Source organism: Trematomus bernacchii, unplaced genomic scaffold, assembly GCF_902827165.1.
Source record: "Trematomus bernacchii unplaced genomic scaffold, fTreBer1.1, whole genome shotgun sequence".
Classification (NCBI taxonomy): Eukaryota; Metazoa; Chordata; class Actinopteri; order Perciformes; family Nototheniidae; genus Trematomus; species Trematomus bernacchii.
The window spans coordinates 16,654,202-16,673,340 of record NW_022987720.1 but is presented as its reverse complement, the minus strand read 5'-3'; the positions used below and the strand labels follow the sequence as shown (position 1 = coordinate 16,673,340).

General features: G+C 39.2%; 3 protein-coding genes across 3 annotated transcripts; 2 read left to right on the top strand and 1 right to left on the bottom strand.

Annotated features, from left to right (window-relative positions):
- Positions 1 to 230: 230 nt before the first annotated feature.
- angptl6 (angiopoietin-like 6) lies at positions 231 to 4,796 on the bottom strand. Its single transcript, XM_034143452.1, has 7 exons — positions 4,637 to 4,796; positions 3,633 to 4,128; positions 3,417 to 3,554; positions 3,119 to 3,320; positions 1,994 to 2,187; positions 768 to 1,038; positions 231 to 680 (listed from the first exon to the last, which is right to left on the bottom strand). The coding sequence occupies exons 2-7, from the start codon at positions 4,101 to 4,103 to the stop codon at positions 496 to 498; spliced, it is 1,461 nt and encodes a 486-aa protein (XP_033999343.1). The 5' UTR covers positions 4,104 to 4,128; positions 4,637 to 4,796; the 3' UTR covers positions 231 to 495.
- Positions 4,797 to 7,658: 2,862 nt separating this feature from the next.
- Positions 7,659 to 14,902, top strand: LOC117493280 (suppressor of SWI4 1 homolog). Its single transcript, XM_034143762.1, has 13 exons — positions 7,659 to 7,881; positions 8,190 to 8,360; positions 8,496 to 8,597; positions 8,715 to 8,765; positions 8,966 to 9,136; positions 9,353 to 9,429; positions 9,638 to 9,745; positions 9,879 to 10,002; positions 10,087 to 10,165; positions 10,358 to 10,487; positions 10,617 to 10,780; positions 10,871 to 11,290; positions 13,674 to 14,902. The coding sequence occupies exons 1-13, from the start codon at positions 7,867 to 7,869 to the stop codon at positions 14,609 to 14,611; spliced, it is 2,550 nt and encodes an 849-aa protein (XP_033999653.1). The 5' UTR covers positions 7,659 to 7,866; the 3' UTR covers positions 14,612 to 14,902.
- A 434-nt stretch (positions 14,903 to 15,336) lies between these two features.
- Positions 15,337 to 18,666, top strand: eif3g (eukaryotic translation initiation factor 3, subunit G). The gene is made up of 10 exons (XM_034142991.1): positions 15,337 to 15,465; positions 15,558 to 15,604; positions 16,223 to 16,311; positions 16,827 to 16,886; positions 16,979 to 17,083; positions 17,236 to 17,431; positions 17,550 to 17,666; positions 17,768 to 17,904; positions 18,358 to 18,464; positions 18,552 to 18,666. Exons 1-10 carry the CDS (start codon positions 15,443 to 15,445, stop codon positions 18,565 to 18,567), a joined length of 897 nt encoding a protein of 298 aa, XP_033998882.1. The 5' UTR covers positions 15,337 to 15,442; the 3' UTR covers positions 18,568 to 18,666.
- The last annotated feature ends 473 nt before the right edge of the window (positions 18,667 to 19,139 follow it).

The following is a 19,139-nucleotide window of genomic DNA, read 5'->3' as shown; positions in this document are numbered from 1 at the left end:
CTGGGGGATGAAAAGAAAGTATACCAGGGCAAAATGTAACGCCCCAGTGTACAGGAAACTGCCAGAAAAAACGGAAATATGTCACCATAACCACAAATTCCTCTTATTGGAGAGCTTTGAAAAACCCTATATAATATACTATTCTTCCTCAATATTTTTCGTCACATTCACAGTATATTATCCATTCATTCATAAAAAAATTGCAACGGAAATAATTAGGCTTATTTTTTTATTAAAAAGCACAGAGCAAATTGAATTGAAAGATTCAAATGTTGTCAGGAAATTGCAATAACGGAAAGATGTGTCAACACAGAACATGATTCACAGTCTACACACGTTACTGAGTGGCCTCTTCAACAAATAAAGACATTTTTATCAAACACACTGGCTCAACACTGTACAGGGATAACACTGAAATATATTCTCTAGGCCCTCTACATTTATCTGCATCAGTTCATCATTATGTCCTTCTTACTTATTTATAATGCAACTATGTTATGTGGGTTTGATCATCATGGAAACTCGTTTGAGGGAGTAGGACCCTCCGTGGAACTCGGCCCAGTAGACCCCATCCTGGTAGCGGCTGCGGTAGTGTCCGCCCCGATACCACACACCATTCAGATTGGAGTGGGCACACATGTGGTACCACCAGCCTCCTTTTTGGTAATGAGCACAGTTACCTGGGGGCACAACAGAGGAACAGGCTTATAAACAGTTCAAGTCAAAACACTAACAGTGAGCAAACAAACAGAAGGAGCTATACAGACCTGTATAGCTGTCCTTGTCTCGATCCAGAGTGGTAAAAGCCTTGTTGTTGTGCCATGAGAGGGAGTCCCCTGCGTTGCCTTGGTATTGTCCTAACCGCAGTCGATACCAATCGCTCTCCGGTTCCAGGTGGAAGCTGTCATACTCAGCATAAACCTGCCGGCCCTGCCAGTCCTCCATAGCCACACGAAGCTTATACTTGGCCTGTTTAGTCAGCCAGTAGAGGTGTTCAAGGCCGAGCCAGTACTCTCCGTCTAGGTTCCCAAAGCCTTGCTGTAACACACCCACACAACTATTTAATTAGGAGGAAACCTCAGAGTCTGAAAAGTGAAGCCACTGTGAAAATGATTTGACTTCCGTTAGGGGGCATCCCACTGGATGTACAAAATAACCCTGTTGAATAAGAAGTCTATGAATACAATTATTCTATTATTTTATGTATGTATTACCTCATAAGACATTTTCAAGCTTATGATGTAAAATGATAGTTTTGTGTCTCTTTTAGCAGAGCATGAATTTTATTTTCTTAAAAGTTTTTTCCATTTGAAGTTTAAAAAGCAGCTGTCTTGTGATTCACTAACATAGTTGTCCAGGTTGGAGCACTCTAAATGTTTTTGTCTTAGAAGATTTACCATTTTACAGTTTGATTTCAGTTTAAAAAAACGGTATTGCACCTGGTTAGTTGCCTAATGTTTTGTTCAGAATACTCAGTTCCCCTAATGGTGTCATTTCTGATTCTTAAAGAAGCCACATGCCTCTGACAAAAGAATGACAAATTTGAGGTTTCAAAACCACAGTCCTCAAACAAATGTTGAGGACAACGTTGTCATGTTGTCAAATCAACAATGTTGAAATCATGGTTACTATGTCAACTTCCCGTAAACATTGTATGGGTTATTTCTGACGGAAAGTATTAATCATGTGTAGGTCTTTTTTCCCTAGCTCTAGCGCAGCAGGTCACATTTTCATTTATATTGGATTAATTGAAACAAAAATTGGTACATGCATCTCAACAACTATTGGATGGATTGCTAAGCTGTTTACTATACACAATTATGCCCCCCTCCAGAAGGAATAGGAATAGAATAGGGATCCACAACATGGGTGATCTTTAATACATTGTCTAATGACTGAATATTTGCAAAAGCAATGACATTCCCATGAGCCTGCTACTTTGTGTTTGTTGCTAACTATCAAATGTATGTATTCTAAATAAACTAAGAATCACCTTATACTGTTCCCAAGTCCTGAAGAAGTTTACAGAGCCATCCTGTCTCCTCTGGATGACCGTCCACCCTCCCTCATCTCGACTCTGCTCACACCAGGCCTGCAGCAGGCGGTTGGCACTCTGTGGTCGGAGCAGGTAGATCCCGCTGGTGGTCTCCCCTGATTCCAGGACATGCTGGCAGTCCCGCCACGGCCCTGATTTATGAGAAAAGGATATGTAAGCATGTATGGGTCGAGAAGGAAATACAAATATTCAGATATATGTTGTCATATAATATTTGATTTTGAAATACTTTAAATAAGGTATTAATATAGCCAATCGCTCAGTTGGAGTGACTTTGTTTGGGGAGAAAGAAGTGAAATCCAGACATAATGGATCTCAATCTGTAATTTTTCCTTTCTTTTTTTAACAGTAAACCTTTGAAATAAGTAACTGGGGATTTGTCCTTCGTCAACGTTGTTGCTTTAAGACAGAGTTAAACTCAGTAGCGACAATTCTGTAAAACACAAGGGTGCCGGTTATAGATAGTTTACGGAATTGTGTTTATTTTAGCATCAGGAAGATCACAAAATACACGGCAACTCCAGCTTATCTTTTGACAGCTAAACCATTTTTCTCCCAACACATGCTTAGTGTCTAGTGTGACAGAGATAAGATAATCTGCCTGGCGAAAATGTATACATGGAGAAAAATCTCCCACACAAATGCCTAATTCCCAACAAGCATTAGTAGTCCATACCTAGTCACGTTTACATAAGATGTGACAATGTACGTCTTTGGTCTGTACTTTGAGCAAGAACTGAGGCACTCACAAAGTGGAGTCCCTTTGTTCTTGACTTATTACAAGCATTCCAGTCCAACTATACATTAGTCGTGTCATTTGAAGCTCCAACAAATGCTCTGGTTCACAAGCGTGTCTTCATTATAAAAGTCCTTCTGATAAGAGCTTCTAGCTGTTTTTGACATTGTTTAGGCATTCCCAGCGAGATAGGCCTCCTACCGTCGGGTCACTGACTCTTTCAGCGTCTGCTTATCTAAGCTGCTAAATAACTCCAGCAGAAGATTGATACGCTTAGAGTTTGAAGTCTGATCGAGTACTTCAGCTGTGAGTCGTGCTTTACATACCTGGTGTCTTTGTGACAGGAAAACTAATGAATGAAGGGTCTGTAGGAGTGTTGGCTGTAGTGGTGTTGAGGGATAAAACAGTTTTTTCCTGCTGTGGTGGAAGAGCACTTTGGTCCCTTTGAACATCATTGGTAATTTCTTTGGCTTCAGAGCTGTAATTACGATCCACATTAGGCTGACTTTTTGGTGGTTCACTTGTCACCTGTCATGACCAACACAACAACAAAATACCATTGTCAGTTCCAGTGGAGAAATCGAGTATAAATGTGCAAAAAGCAGACCACATTTTGTTCCCTACCAGAGGAGCCTGTGTGGTGTCCCTGCTCTGGCACTGCTTCTCCAGACGAGCAATGATTTGGTTCTGGGAGCTCATCATGGAGGTGAGGACTCCATATTTCTTCTCCAGTTCCATGTAGTTACTGGACACCTGCAGTGCCTGACATGTTGTAAGGATGAGTTTGATTACAATTAGGATGTTGCTTTGCTGTGACAAGGAGTGAGGTTATCTGCTTACCTGTGTTGTAGCATTTAGCAGGAGGGTCTCCACCCTTTGCTGCTCCAAAACTTGGTCTTTCTTGTGTATGACTTCATGAAGCAGCTGGGCGTAGAGCTGGGCAATGCGTGAATTCATGCTGCTACTTTCTTTTCGCAGGGCTCTTACCTCCATGGCAAGAGACCCCTCCTGCTCCAGTTTGCCCTGGAGCTTCTCCATCTGCTCCTGCTGCTGCTTGAGCTCAGCCCGCAGCGCTGCCACCTCCGACTGGTTGGTATAAGACGACTGTGTGTTCAAACACAGCGCACCTGTCAGTTTTTGCTGTGGGACAATGAAAGTGTAGGAGCAACGGCCTCCTTTTGTTTCTGAAGATCGCGAGGAACGTTTCTGAGCGTTCTCGCCATGAGTCCCCTCCTTACGTCCTCCGACCCCTGGTATGTCCAGACAGAGTGTTAAGAAAAGAGTCAAACCTATTGTCCATGTCCTCTCCATGAAGGTGATGGATTCTGTGGACACCCTGGAAGTGAAGGAGAGGACATGATTAGAATTTCCACTGCAGTAACAACACATGATTACATTACTTAAACTATGTCTTCATAGTGCTGTGGGTATTGACACCAGATGTTTCCTTGGAAAGTAGCACATTTCCCCCTGGCTGGAATTTATTAGCAGGTCAACAGTGAAAGGACAATAGTCAACATCAACCAGCCAGAGTCAACATACCTCCATCACACGGTCAACAGAAGAGTTAGCCCCACATCCAACCACATCCAACCACAACAACCACGGTCAACACCATAAACACATGAACCCAATTAGGTCAACAAGGATCACACACAAGAATCTCCAGTATACCTTTCTCACAGATATAGAAGTATACATCTACACTTCAAAATACTTTTGTTCAGAATCAACTCTCTGGTAGGATTTATCAAATCAATAAGTTATTTCGCCAAGTGAGACTTTGTATGCCAATGCATAACCAGTACAATTCAGTCTACATCCAAAGTATTACATTGACTTACCGTAGCAGAAGAAAAAGGCTTCAGGACGTCTTTGTTCTGCTCCAGTGTGTAGCTGCAGCTCCAAGGACGCACATATGTAAAAAAAGAGGCTAAAACTTTTTTTTAAATCACATGTTAAAGGGGTAACCAAGAGGCATATCAACAAGCAGCCCCTTCCAAAAGTTGTCTGCGGTGCGGTCCTGTGTGAAGTGTGTGAGCAGAGAAAATTAGGCTCACAAATGTATCTGAAGAAAAGAACAAGAATTGCACTCAAGTTTTGTCAGCAGCTAGACTGCCCCTTCTCTCTCAAGGATCTGTCTCAGGATCTCTGAAGAAGAGACATCTAATTACAAACTATCCAAATGACGCCTCCCAGTATACCTGCTGTTTAGCTGGATGTCTCCTCCCTCTGCCATCAACCTGCTCTGCTGCCACAGACTATCCTTTAGGAGTTGAACTAGTGAGGTACTCAAATACACTTGTTTGAAGTAGGGATGCAAGTTATGATTCTCTATAAATAGTTTGTTAATTGTGTCTATAAAATGTCAGAAAGTAACGACAAATGCAGCAAAAAGTACTTAAAGTATTAATTAACGTTGTCACATTTTGTATTAGAAAATATCCCATGATATTCTCAATGATAAATGTATATCTATGCATCCTTTAATGTCACGTTTGGTTGCGGTGGCACTTGTTTCCACTATTTTCTCTACTAGTAGCTTTTAGCACTTTAATCCATGATAATGCATCTTATTTAATAAAGTGATCATGTGTTTTATATGTAAAATCGTTGTCTGTAAAGTAACTGTTGCTGTAAGAAAAATGTATTTATTAGTCCAACAATTGCCTCCTAAATATAGTGAAGTATTAGTACAAAGTATAATAAAATGTAAATACTCAAGTAAATATATTGGAATTGTACTTTCAAGTCTGCAAAAATTAGCAATTTCTGTTTCAGCTTTCTTTGAACAAAAAAATCCAGAACTGTAAATACTTAAAAACATGGACCTGGCCTACAATCTCACGCCAAGCAATTGACCAACTTTTTTCCCCACTACCTACCTGTGTGAGTTGGCATTCTCTTCTCTGGTTTACATGAAAAGCAACAGGAGATCGCGCCTCTCTGTTGAACAGGATTTGCGAGTGGCCCTCTCCTCAGTACCACCAAGGATTACAAAAATCTGCGCACACCGCCAAGCATGTGTCTTACTAGCTTTTAAGTAGACAGAACATAATTTACAATAGCAATTATTTGAATGCTTATTGAAATGTAAGTTAGGTCTAATATTTCAATTTACAACTATTCACATTCATCTATTGCTAACTGCGTTGATGGTTGATCTAAATGTAGCCTTCAATTCACAATTAAACATTTTCTAAACTGCGTTGATGATTTGTCTGTATTCAGTTTTAGCATGCCAGTTCATTTTCATTCTCAATGCATCTTTTTTCTTTACAAGTTTAGTTGAAAACGTTTTATTTTCAACTCATTTCTGTTGTATGTCAATATAAATGTACTGTTGGGTGTGTTGCTACTTTAATGTGGCCCAATTGTACAATAATTAATTAAATGGATTCTTAAATTATTTTGTTAATAAATGATTAATTAAATAATATAATTGTCTGTCAAATTTTGTTTTGCATTAGTAAATAAAAACATTTTTTCACAGAGTGATAACAGTGATACTATGTGTTATAGAGGGTATTTTGCCCGGATATGATTATAGGTGTGCCTTGAGATGTTGGCTTGGTCTTTGGTGTGGCCAAAAAAAGTGTGAAAACCACTGACAGCAGCAAAAGGGAAATCCATTTCATGCAATAAATGTTGTGATCGGGGAGATTCAACTTTGTTGCACTGGTCACACCCAATACGTCATATGAAGGCACATACGGTTTTGGGTGGGGACACGATGTGAGTGAGATAGCAGCAGATACTTTTGACTTTTAAATTGCTAGGACAACTGTTAGGTGTTTGCATGTGAAGCTGGTGTTACACCATGTTCTTTGGCCAGCATTGTTGTCGGTAAACACTTGAAATACTGTCTTTGATATTACAGCAGTCTTGTAAGCTGTAATAGCTGTTACTAACAGAACTACAGACCTGTCAAAGATCCCTCAATGATGGGGTGGAAGTGTGAAACCTAAAATTAAATTCTTGTTTGTGGTAACACAGCAGCTGACAATGTAACCTTGCTGCCATCTTAAGGAGATAATTACAACTTGTGATTTCAATACCTCCTGTACTTAACAGTCTAAAATAAAACATAGCTTTTGTTTGACTTTGTTTAATTTTTACCTCCCTACTCTCTGTTGCCACTTTTAAATAAAGCTTCTACAGACAACTCTCCTTTCCTCTTAATACCTGGAATGTGTTCATACAATTCTTAATGGCTTATTAATAATAATAATGTTTAGGTCAGTGCTTATCTTGACAAAATCATGTGTTTGTGTCATCCTGCTTTTACAAGATTGTAGGATGTATGATTGCCTGAAATAAAGATGTACTGTTTAGCTATGTTGACTGCTAAAATTAAAACATTGATCCTGTTACCAATGGAAAATAAATGCATTCAAACGGCACAAAAAAAGAATACTAAATAAATGGAAAAACATAAACCTGAGGCATTAGTGACCTCCTCATCGCTGGTCGAGATGAAGCATGAAGGTGTCCCTCTAGTTATCATAATGAGGAACTGCATAATTAAAACACTTGCATTTAATTTAAACAATGCAGCAGGCAATCACAACTGAACAAAATTGATATTCATTTAGAAATATTAATTGTTTGCTGTTGCTTAAAATCTAAAACTCCAAATGTTTATTGGAAATTGCAAATGGCAAAACAAGTGGCTTACTTGGGATATTGCAATGAACGACAAAGGCACAATTATAAATATAAGCGGTCTTTTTGTTTTCATTGTACTTTTATTTTAAAACGTGTAAATTGCCTAGGTTATTATCATCTACCTTTCTGATCATGCTGAGGGACGCGGACCCTTTTTCTCTAGGAACTATTTCAAAACACGTGAGCAATCACCCCGGACACATTAGTACGTGACACACACCAGCAGAACCACCATGTGGAAGGCGTCGCGCTGTCTTCGCAGTTGAAGCCTCGATGGTTTAAATGGTTGTTGATTGCATTTTACGGTCATAATGAACGTACTTGTTTCGATATAATTAATATAGTGTTGCAACTATCTATGTTATTATTGTTAACTCAATATAACTGCTCTACATCTCGTTGAAAAATGGGGAAATCAAAGGTAAGTGACGGCCTGTGCGCATGGGTTAGCCTTAAGGAAAGATAGCTAAACTTGTATTTATATTTGAGTCTATTTAATGAATAAACATGTGATATATGTTATATGAGAAAGATAAACCTCAGTTTGTGGTGGATTTGTGTCACTGTTAGTAGAGCTAGTTAATCGTGTACGTTAGCTTACTTTTTAAAAATCTAATTAAAATGTAAACTCTAATCATAATTCAAAGCAAAATCAAACAATAATCTGTCAAGTGTCATTTAACTAAATGTATTCATTATAATTAATATATTGCTGTTGTGTTTTTTCAGACTAAGAACCAAAAGAAGTCCAGAGCCACAGCTAACCATGTGGCCGAGGAGATTTACGGATCTATCCCCCACTCCTTCGTGTTTAACCGGGGACAGATCGGGAAAAACGTGGGTCAGCTCATCGAGGATATGCGGAGAGTCATGGAGCCCTACACTGCGGAGTCACTGAAGGTCGGTGGGGTTTATTTGAGCATTTTAATGAAATATATATATATATATATGAGCTTTTTCTGATATTTTTAATCTGCAAGTATACTCTGCTCTTTCACTTCAACTATATCTAATGTTGTTTTTTCCTTTTACCAGGTTAGGAAAAAGAATGTGCTGAAAGACTTTGTGGCTATTGCAGGACCTCTGGGAGTAACACACTTCATGATATTCAGCAAAACTCCCACCTCTGTAAACCTGGTAAGATTAAATAAATAACCTATTTTTAAAAACAGCTCTCGGGTGCTGAAGAACTTTTTCAGTTTTGTCATGATTAGCCTGATCCCCATCCAACCATTTATTTTGTTGTGCTTTCAGAGACTGGCACGACTTCCGAAAGGTCCGATGCTTAATTTCAAAGTAGTCAAGGTAATTATATGAACTCATCGTTGAAATAGAAGTACAAAAGGAAAATGGGCTCAAATGATGACAATTTAGTATGTGACTGTAAGTGATGTTTTCAAAGTAAACGCACTGATGCGCCCAAACTGCCAATGTAATTTTTAACACTTAAATGTTTCCCTACATTTTTGAGGACTCTTTTCTTCTTTTTATAAAACTCTTTTCAGTACGCCCTTGTCAAAGATGTGGTTTCATCTCTGAAGAAGCACAGGATGCACGATCAGCAGTTCACACATCATCCTCTATTAATCCTCAACAACTTTGGATCTGATGGCATGCACGTTAAACTCATGGCCACCATGTTTCAGAACATGTTTCCTTCCATTAATGTGCACAAGGTATGTTTCTTTTTAACAATAATACTGCCTTTTTGTGGTTGACTCAAGATGTAAAGCCCTGTTGGCATCATGATGATTGTATAGTCTTCTGAGATTTCCTTTGAAGATGAATCAAAAGTAAACGCTATCTGATTACTAAATCTTTGAGCATTCAACATTGTAAAAATGTATCCATGACTTCTTGCAACCAAAAACAAAGATATTGTTGTTTTCCAGGTAAGCCTCAACAATATCAAGAGGTGTGTGCTGCTGAATTACAACCCAGAGACCCAGGAAATAGAATTCCGTCACTAGTAAGTACTTTTTGTTTTTGCCCTGTTTGCCCTAGCAAAGGGCTTGACAGCAGAGATGTTGGGCTCACATGATGACAGATTTCGACATGACTGTTCAGTGATGTATGTTCAAAGTAAACGCACTGACGGGCCTCAACACAATGACCATATTTATTTGATTTATTCAGTAATTGTTACTGACCCACATGATCACGTTTCCAACCTGCAGCAGCCTGAAGGTTGTCCCTGTGGGAATGAGCCGTGGAGTCAAAAAGCTGATGCAGGAGAGGTTCCCCAACATGGCCAAGTTTGAGGATATCAGTGAGCTGATGATGAAGTAAGGTCCTTTTCAAAATGCAAATGCTTAGTGAGATGTAGCTGTTCTAACACAGGGATTCAAGTTATTTGTTTCCTTCTGCAGAATTGATGATTTAAATCTGATCCAATATTGTGTTCTCTACAACTCTCAGGGGGGCAAACCTTTCAGAAAGTGAGGCAGAGCAAGACGGGGAGCACAACATAACTGAACTACCACAGGTCTACTCTGGCCGAGGCAACATGGCCTCCCAGCAGAGCGCGGTCCGTCTGACCGAGGTGAGCATCCTGAGGAAGTAAAGCTGTTAAAACCAATCTTGGTGCCTGAGTGGAACCTGAATTGTTGCACTGTGTTCTCCTCAGATTGGTCCTCGCATGACCCTGCAGCTGACGAAGATACAAGAAGGCATGGGAGATGGGAATGTCCTTTATCACACCATGAGTGAGTGCACTACTGTCCTTTTTATTCACCTTCCTTTGTGATATATTCAGATGCACATGATGACAAAATCATTATGAATTCTGTGATTTATCTCTAAAAGTAAACGCTTACTGATGCATCCAAAGTGTACACAGTATAATGTACACTGGGTATACATTGTCTTTTAATTTGAAGTTATTTTCTGTTTGCAAGTCTCCAAGACGGAAGAGGAGATACAGGAGATCCTGAAACGAAAGGAGGCCCAGCTTAAACAGAAGCAGGCCCGCAGGAAAAAGCAGGAGCAAGATGTTGCTCATAAGAATGAGAAACGAGAAGACCACAAGTAATATATTCTCTTTTTTTTTTAATGAGCATTTAAAATGGAGCTGACAACATGAGAATATGACCTTGTACATTTGTCAATGTTTAATCTGGTTAAAGTATTAAATGGAATTTCTTTACCTTCTAACAGGAAAAAGAGCCTGGAAGGCATCAAGAAGAAACGTGCTGAAGAGGAGGCCGAAGAGGACAGTGAGGTAGAGGATCCTGGAAATCAAGATGTCCGGCCGGCTGCTGTTGAATCTGATGATGAGGTGGAGTACTACAGACAGGCTGTAGGACAGGATCCCGATGAAGGTGAACATAATTGCTATCCTTTCAAGTTTAAACCATATGCTCCTGGGTCTTTTTTTGTTTATTTATTGACAATACTTTTTTTCATTTCAGACATGTTCCCAAGTACCAAGAGGAAGCATAGTTCAGAAAGGACTCATGGACCTGCAAAGAAGAGGAAAATGTCCCCCGGTAAATCGTTTGGAAAAGACAGAGATTCTAAATCACCCAAGAAAAACGGTCCAGGAGGATATCGGAGAGACGGGAACACTGGAAAGGGATGGAAGAAATCGGGGGACGGGGAGAAGCCATATGGAAAGAAAATGAGTCCTGGTGGAAAGTCATTCGGAGCAAAGAGAACTGGCGATAGGGAATCATTTGGTGGGAAGAAGAGATTTGAAGGGAACAAATCGTTTGGTGGAAACAAAAATAAGGACAGATCTTTCAATTCTAAAGGTCCAAAAAGCAGTTCGGCCTTTAGGAAGAAAGGTGCAGGAGCAAAGCAAGGCTTCAAACAGAGGAAGGGAAAAGGCTGAGCCCCTCCCTCTTCTTTCTGGACATTAAATATGTTTATAATGCTTGACCACCAGGTGGCAGCAGCGAGCCTCCAGTGCCTCAGCAGAGAGTGATGCTTGTGAGACTTTATTGCTGAAAATCAGCAGAGGAATGTTCTATATTTTTCACACTGTATAAATGAATATTGAAATTGTTCCTGTTCAATAAAATGTTAAAACGATTGACTTGGTGAATTGTACTCTTCAGGTGATCAGTGCCGTCATTTATTTTCCTTCAGGTTTGTGTAATAATTTGAGTGTCTAGTCCTTTCCATTCCATAAGGCAAGCAACGTTTTGTATTTATATACCACATTCAAACAAGGTAATTTAAAGAACAATACAACACAAATAAAAGCATAAGCACAGTGCAAAAGAAACTCATTGCAACATGTACTTTTTAAAAAGGCCAAGAGAATAAATAAAAGTAGACTCAATGGATATAAAATACTATAATTTTTTCTTTTTTATTATATCATAACTTAGTACTTTTTTTTTACATATGTAACATTAAGCTGTCTGGCTCTTTCCTGCTGTAACGATTCAAATTTCCCCTCTGGGACTAATAAAGGTATTCTGATTCTGATAATTAAAGTGCTGGGTAAGATATTAATTATAATGTGATAGATGCATGAGGTTTATCATTATTTTAAAAAAAATTCTTGATTTGATTTTTGATTTTATTAATCTGTGTGAATCTTTGCTGTCCTGTTTTTTCACGCTTACCCTGCTTTGTACAACTGCATTTCCCCACGGGGATTAATAAAGGTCCATTTTACCTTATTTTATTTGAAAAGGTCTCAGATTTAGCATTACAACTCGCGTTTATTGCAGAAACTCACAGGATTTTAAGAATGTGCCTTCAGGTTTTATACCTGATCTTCCGGGTCACTCGATTTATTCAGGATCCCTAAAGGTCGCACCCATTTACTTTCGCTGATTCTCCATCCGTGCCTTCATTTGAGGAATGAATTGTAAGTAGCTAAGCATTATATCTGATCAGTATGCTATAGGTTACAGTATGGGGGGGGGAATGGTATAGCACACCAGGCGTTTATCTTCTTTTGGATGTTTAAAACTAAACTGGTGTTATGTTAGTGCGTTTTTATGGAAAGCATTTAATAGGATATAGAAAATGACACGGTAATATGTAGCAGCTCACTTCAATGTATTTCAGAGTAAATGCAACTTATTCAAAGTGCGAGTTTGTCTCAAACCAAAGTACAAAATGGAACCGCGAAATGCGTACATGTCTTCAAATTATTTTATATCTCGCACGGATTTTACGTAGTCTATAAACTCTATTCACAGAACATGTAAATGACGGTTTAAAAAGCCTTCCTAGTTGAAAATATGTTTCAGCAACACGGAAGACAATTGAGTTGACCCTGTGCTGTTACAATTGCTCCAGCTCCTGGGGGCAGATGTACATTTTTTTTAGTCCGACTGATATTTAAAAAAAACGGGAGTGAGGCAGAGACTGGCAGCAGCCTCTATACAAAACACACAAATCCGTTTTTTGTATTATTATTTGACTTCACAATAAATATAGTGGCTCTTATCTACACAGATAAAAGTTAGCTACTTAAAAGAGGCATATCCATACTGTTCAAGAGGTTTTTGAATATAGTAACATAGTTTAAACAAGACAACTTATCTTTAACCAAATCAAAGTATTCAAACAAAGTGAATGCCGGTTTGTCTTTGAATAGTCCTTTTAGTAGAATGATTATGAAGAGTACTTTTGAGGTCCTTTTGTTAACATCTGATAATATGTATGAGTTATCTGTTCAAATATGAACATGGTTTCTAAAAAAGCACTTGATCACTCACACGAGTCACCTTAAAACTGTAAGCTATTTTTGCGAGTGTGTTTGGCAATTGCATCGGATGTGTGTCTTCAGTTTTACTTCTTCAAATTGCAGTGTGTGTAAGAGGAAGTGTCTTGAGGTTGCCCTTCGTGACAAACTCACATTTCTCACCATAGATTCAGATGCCTAAAGTGATTATGATGGTGATAACATTTTGTCAGTTTCATTACAGATACCACAAAGGGAATGAACTCTCATCTTATGAGCCACTTTACAGAGCGCTGCAAGTCGAATACTTTCGGTAAGATAAAGCTTTCATCATTTAAATGTCCTCTTTTCTAAATAGACATAGAGATATAGAGAACATTTAATATCGTAAAAATGGTTATCTGCATAGATGTCCTTACTTCTTATATTTAACTTCACAAATATGAAGTGCACTTAAACTTACAAAAAGAGAATATGAGTTATTGCAAGTCACTGAATAAACATTCTTCAATTTACAGCAATTGGATGGTACGATCTGTGTGAAAGAAGCTCGACAACAAAATAACCTTCAGCTGAGATCAAGATGGAGAACAACTTCTTTCACTGTGAGGTGTTTCAAGTGGCTCTGCTGCCCTCGATGTATGGGGTGGAGTTCATCGTGGCCCTGGCAGGAAACATATTTGCCCTGTGGCTGCTGGTGGTCAGAGAGAAAAAGAACTGGCACACCGGGGTGGTCCTGTCCTGTAACCTGGCCATCAGTGACCTGCTGTATGTCCTGACCTTGCCTTTGCTGATAGTCTACTACTCCCTGGGGAAACACTGGGTGTTCGGTGATGCCTTGTGTAAAATCGAGAGGTTTCTTTTCTCCTGTAACCTGTATGTAAGCATCTTTTTCATCATGGCGATAAGTGTGAACCGATGTGTGGCCATCGCTTGTCCCTTCTTCACCCGGTCCTATGTAGAGCCTGCCCAAGCCAAGGTCGTCAGTGTCATCATCTGGATTGTTGTGGGAGTCATTTCCTGCCCTGAGTTGAAATTTGCCTCAGTTCACTTCAATGAGCACAATGGCAACACTCTGTGTGTGTCCTCCTACAAGAATGAAAGTCCTTACTTATACTACAAAATATTCCTTGCTGTGTTTGGTTGTGTTCTTCCCTTTGTTGTTACTTTCACTTCCTACTGTGTGTTTATTTCAGTGATTTGGAAAAATGTCAGTATAACCACCCTGGAGAAACGCAAGATAGGCCTGTTGGTCGGATCAGTGATTGTGCTGTATGCCATTTCATTTGTGCCTTACCACATCCTTCAGATCTATCACTTGTATCAGAAAATCAATGAACAAACTGATTGTCGGGTGTACTACATGTATCAGGTGTCCAAGGGACTTGCAACTCTGAACATGTGTATCCATCCCATCCTATACATGGCTTTGTTTGACAGTATAAGAGTAGCATGTTGTGGGAAGAGCTCAGAGGAAAAACAGCTGGAGGTGATAAGAAAGTAGAGCTGCTGATGCTTGATAATCCACACAATTTCATGCTGTAAAACTTGCTTTTATTTTGTGCGTTGTTAATGCTGACATTTATTTTTATATTAACTTTGAAACAAAAATAAATAATCTGAAATAAAGAATGACTTGTTGTTGTAGGGTGCCTTGTTTTTTAGTCAAGTCAGCGTTGTTGGTAGCAGTACGTTTCATTACAGAGCAAGCTCCCCACTTTTACATGATTGAACAGTGGACCTTTTGATAAATAAAGTTTAAAAATCAGTGTAATAAATTAAATCAAACCAGTTATCTCTGTGATTAATTCTTCAAAATGTTTAATGAAGCAATGTCGATTTATGATATCCTAATCACATAATTGATATTATTAGTATAAAGTATTCAGATAGCCACAACCCAAAAAAAAAACATAATACACAGAATCGTAGGAACATAAGACATATCAGCGGAAATAGTTTTTCTTTATCTCCCTGAAAATGTGAGCTGAAATCCTATAATAAAACACTTCTCAAATAAAACAGTTGTTTGGTGTCTGAGTGGAGCTCAGGGTTACTGTCCCTATTCCTTTCTATAGTCCTACCTATATCAAACATATTTACGATGTCAAACATCTTCATCAAATTATAAATCTGAAAGAAAATATTACATGATGATTACACATTACTTTCTGTCAGCCCTACAACAGGACTCTTATTGTGAAGCTTAAATGTAACAGACGCGGTCCTTTTATTGTGAAGTTTAACCGGAAGTGTTTGGATTGGCGGCGCGACTACGCTCCTCGGCTAGCACTCCTCCGCTCTTTACGGTCCTGAAGCTAAGCTAGCCGAGAGGATGCCGTCGATGGAATACGACGAGTGAGTGCTATTATAAACATTTCATCATTTCTACTTGTGCGAGAGGTCTTTATCGATAAATCTAATGTTGCTTGTCAATCTGTACTTTCCAGTTCCAAGCCCAGCTGGGCAGACCAAGTGGAGGAGGAAGTAGATGAAGGTAAGGAGCTAACATTAGTTAGCTTAGTTTGCTAAAACTAGCTCCTCTCTTGTAGTTCTGTGACCGGAGGAGGAGGAGGCCGGCTAGGCGGCTTCCACTTCCACGTGGTTGCTGGCTTTGATACTAGAGAAAAAATAAACGTACCTGTGTTGTCCGGGTATATTACGTTTGCACGGCTTGGTTATTACGTTTGCGTCACTGACATACAATAATGATAGTATCGATGAAATGTGTAACTACTAGTCGGCATATGCTAGACAGTGACGTAGGCAGTGTCATACACTGCTAACGGCAAGATGGCTAAAAGTTAGCAAGATAGCGTCTTCCAAGGCCTTTTGTAATATGTAAACATCTATGAAATAAACATACTAACCCTGACTAATGTCACTGTCTTTATAAGGATACGCATTTTCCATTTGGTTGTAAAGCAAGTCCTAGATTAGTTCAGAGCTTGAGATGTGATGAAGAGATGTGTTGTCTGCATAGGACAGTGAAGTGTCGCCAAATAAACGTTTTGTTCATTTTGTAGTGGACCAACACATGCAAAGCCTCTTACAAGAGTGCATCGTTTACTTTTCCCTCTGGCTTGTCTAACTTGACTGTATATTCTTTTATCAGGCACACTACCCCCTCCCAAGGAAATCATCAAAGGAAATATTAAGACCATCACGGAATATAAAATAGATGATGATGGGAAGAAGTTTAAGGTAAGTTGAGCTTCACTAAGGTATATATTCTTGCATCTGTCTAGATTGTTCATAATGCTGTAGTGCTTTGGCAGCATAACAGGCTTAGAAATGATCTTGGTTTTCAGTGTGCTTTGACATCTGCTATAAGACCTTATGGTACAGAGGAGTTTATTTTCAATAAAAAATTATTAGTATGGTTGTAGACTAATTCATGAAAATGCTGTTAAAATAAGCTGTACTGTGATAATCAAGTAGTCATCTAACTACACGTTGGTTCTCTTCATACGTTACAAGAAATTGAATGTCAATTGGATAGAAATCGGCATGATAAATTGAGAACGTTTTTTTTGGGCACAGTTGTTAACTGCTTATTTTGATTATTTTGAGCTGGAACAGTCATCACTATGAAAGTGATGATATATACTATACAAGCTTTAAACTGTAGTACCACAGTAGTTTCAACAGACATACAAACATTTTGCTTCTTTTACATATTAAATGGATTTAGCATTCCTTGCCTATTTGTCCCCAAGATTGTGCGGACCTTCAAGATCGAGACAAGGAAAGCCTCAAAAGCTGTTGCCAGGAGAAAGGTTTGCATTTAAGTCTATTTGCCTTCACTTCAAATTGATTTAGATTTTGGGTTAGGTCAGGGTCCATATCTGATATTGTTTTCTTGTTTCAGAACTGGAAGAAATTTGGCAACTCTGAGTTTGATGCAGCAGGTCCCAATGTTGCCACCACCACAGTCAGTGACGATGTCTTCATGGTGTTCATCTCCAGCAAAGAGGCGAGTATGCTTTGGGACTTTTAAAATGTTGTGCTGCTGCTTAGTGATGTGTTGAGGACCACATAAAACATGCTGAAATGCATTAATACGGTATTGATTTGTTATTTTCTTGGTTATGCTTGTTACTGAGTTTCTCATCTTACCTCTTGCAGGACTTAAATGCCCAAGACCAGGAAGAGGATCCCATGAACAAACTGAAAGGACAGAAGATTGTGTCTTGCCGTATTTGCAAAGGCGACCATTGGACCACCCGCTGTCCATACAAGGACACCCTGGGCCCCATGCAGAAGGAGCTGGCTGAGCAGCTTGGGCTTTCCACAGCAGACAAGGACAAGCCTGCTGGCTCTGGTACATCCACACGCTATTCAAATCATTCAAATTAAGATCTGTCATTCCTGATCCACTTGGTTTTTGGACCTTTCTAAAGTCATGACTAATATGGCCTGTTTCTCCGTTGCTCCACCAGGAGAGCCTGAGCCGGCACAGCCTGCGCAGAGCAAGACTGGGAAGTATGTCCCCCCGAGCCTGAGGGATGGAAGCACGCGGAGAGGGGAGTCCATGCAGCCCAACCGGAGGGGAGGATGTACGTTAAATCAGACTTTCTATATGCCAATTCTTTACATAAATCATTTTTCATCAACAAAGCTTTGCCCAGTATTGATGCTGTATTTCTGCCCCCAACAGCTGATGACAATGCCACTATTCGTGTGACCAATCTGTCTGAGGACACCCGCGAGACGGACTTGCAGGAGCTCTTCAGACCATTTGGCTCCATCTCCAGGATCTATCTGGCCAAGGACAAGAATACTGGGCAGTCCAAGGTCAGTGCTGAGCCTCAACAACACAAACACACCTGCTATTTACAAAAACAATCGGAGGAAGCGAAGTAGCAACACTGTAGAGACTATTTTGACTGTAGTGGTTACTCAAAGTATGTACTATTGAGTTTTCGCACAGATGACAATGACCATTTTAAACATTTCTATTTTTATATAGAAAACACTACATTTACAAGTGCAACTGTACTAAGAAATAATCACACAAAATTGAATTTAGGAAACAAATGGACTAACTAGTTGAGCAATAAAAGCGGTAGAACCTTTTTTTTTTTTTATAAATGTATCTCTGTTTTCTGCATGTAAGCTGGATGTATATAGTCTTTTATATAGTCTTATAGTCTCATACTTAATTATATGACCTAAACATGATAGTGGTCAGAAACACAGCCGGTTACAGTTGTACCATCCATCAACCGCCCACTTTGTTCTCTGCAGGGATTCGCCTTCATCAGTTTCCACCGCCGGGAGGATGCAGCGAGAGCCATCGCAGGAGTGTCAGGATTTGGATACGATCATCTTATTCTCAATGTTGAATGGGCCAAGTAAGTAACTTCAGTTTTGTCAAATAAGTGTTACATGTGTTTTTTTTTTAAATTCTTGCTAACAACCTTATTTATTTCTCTCTGCAGACCGTCAAACAACTGAGGAATCCATCAGAATATATTCCAGGATGACGCCAGCTTTTATGGTTTTGGTAAAACATGGCTGTTACCTAAATAAAGAGAATCACAATTGTCATCACCATTTCCTTGTTATTGTTTTCTTCTAGTGTGCGCATTTGTAAGCAGACTTTACTCTTACTGAACTTTCACTTATAGTTGGAGATTAAGTAGACCCAACTGAGAACTGGCAAAAGCAGAGTGTTTCATACACTCTTTTTAAAGGAAAGGGAACACAGATTCTTACCACTCAAGCCACACTTAAAGGGATGCATCTGCTTTTTGTTCTGCATTGTAATACAACTTCAACTCTGAATATAGCATGTATTAAACCTCAATCAGTAGAACTTTGGGTGAGCAGTTATTGAAAGAGTGATCTGAAGCCATATCAGTACAGTATTCTGACTGGTGTTTCATTAAATATTCAACCAGCTAAGACCAGACAAAACACTTAGGTAAATCAAATCTTTAAAATGTAGGTAGCATTTTCTTTGAAACATTGCCTATTGTGACATACAGGTATTTAAGACTAACAGACTGCAGCATTGTATTTATACG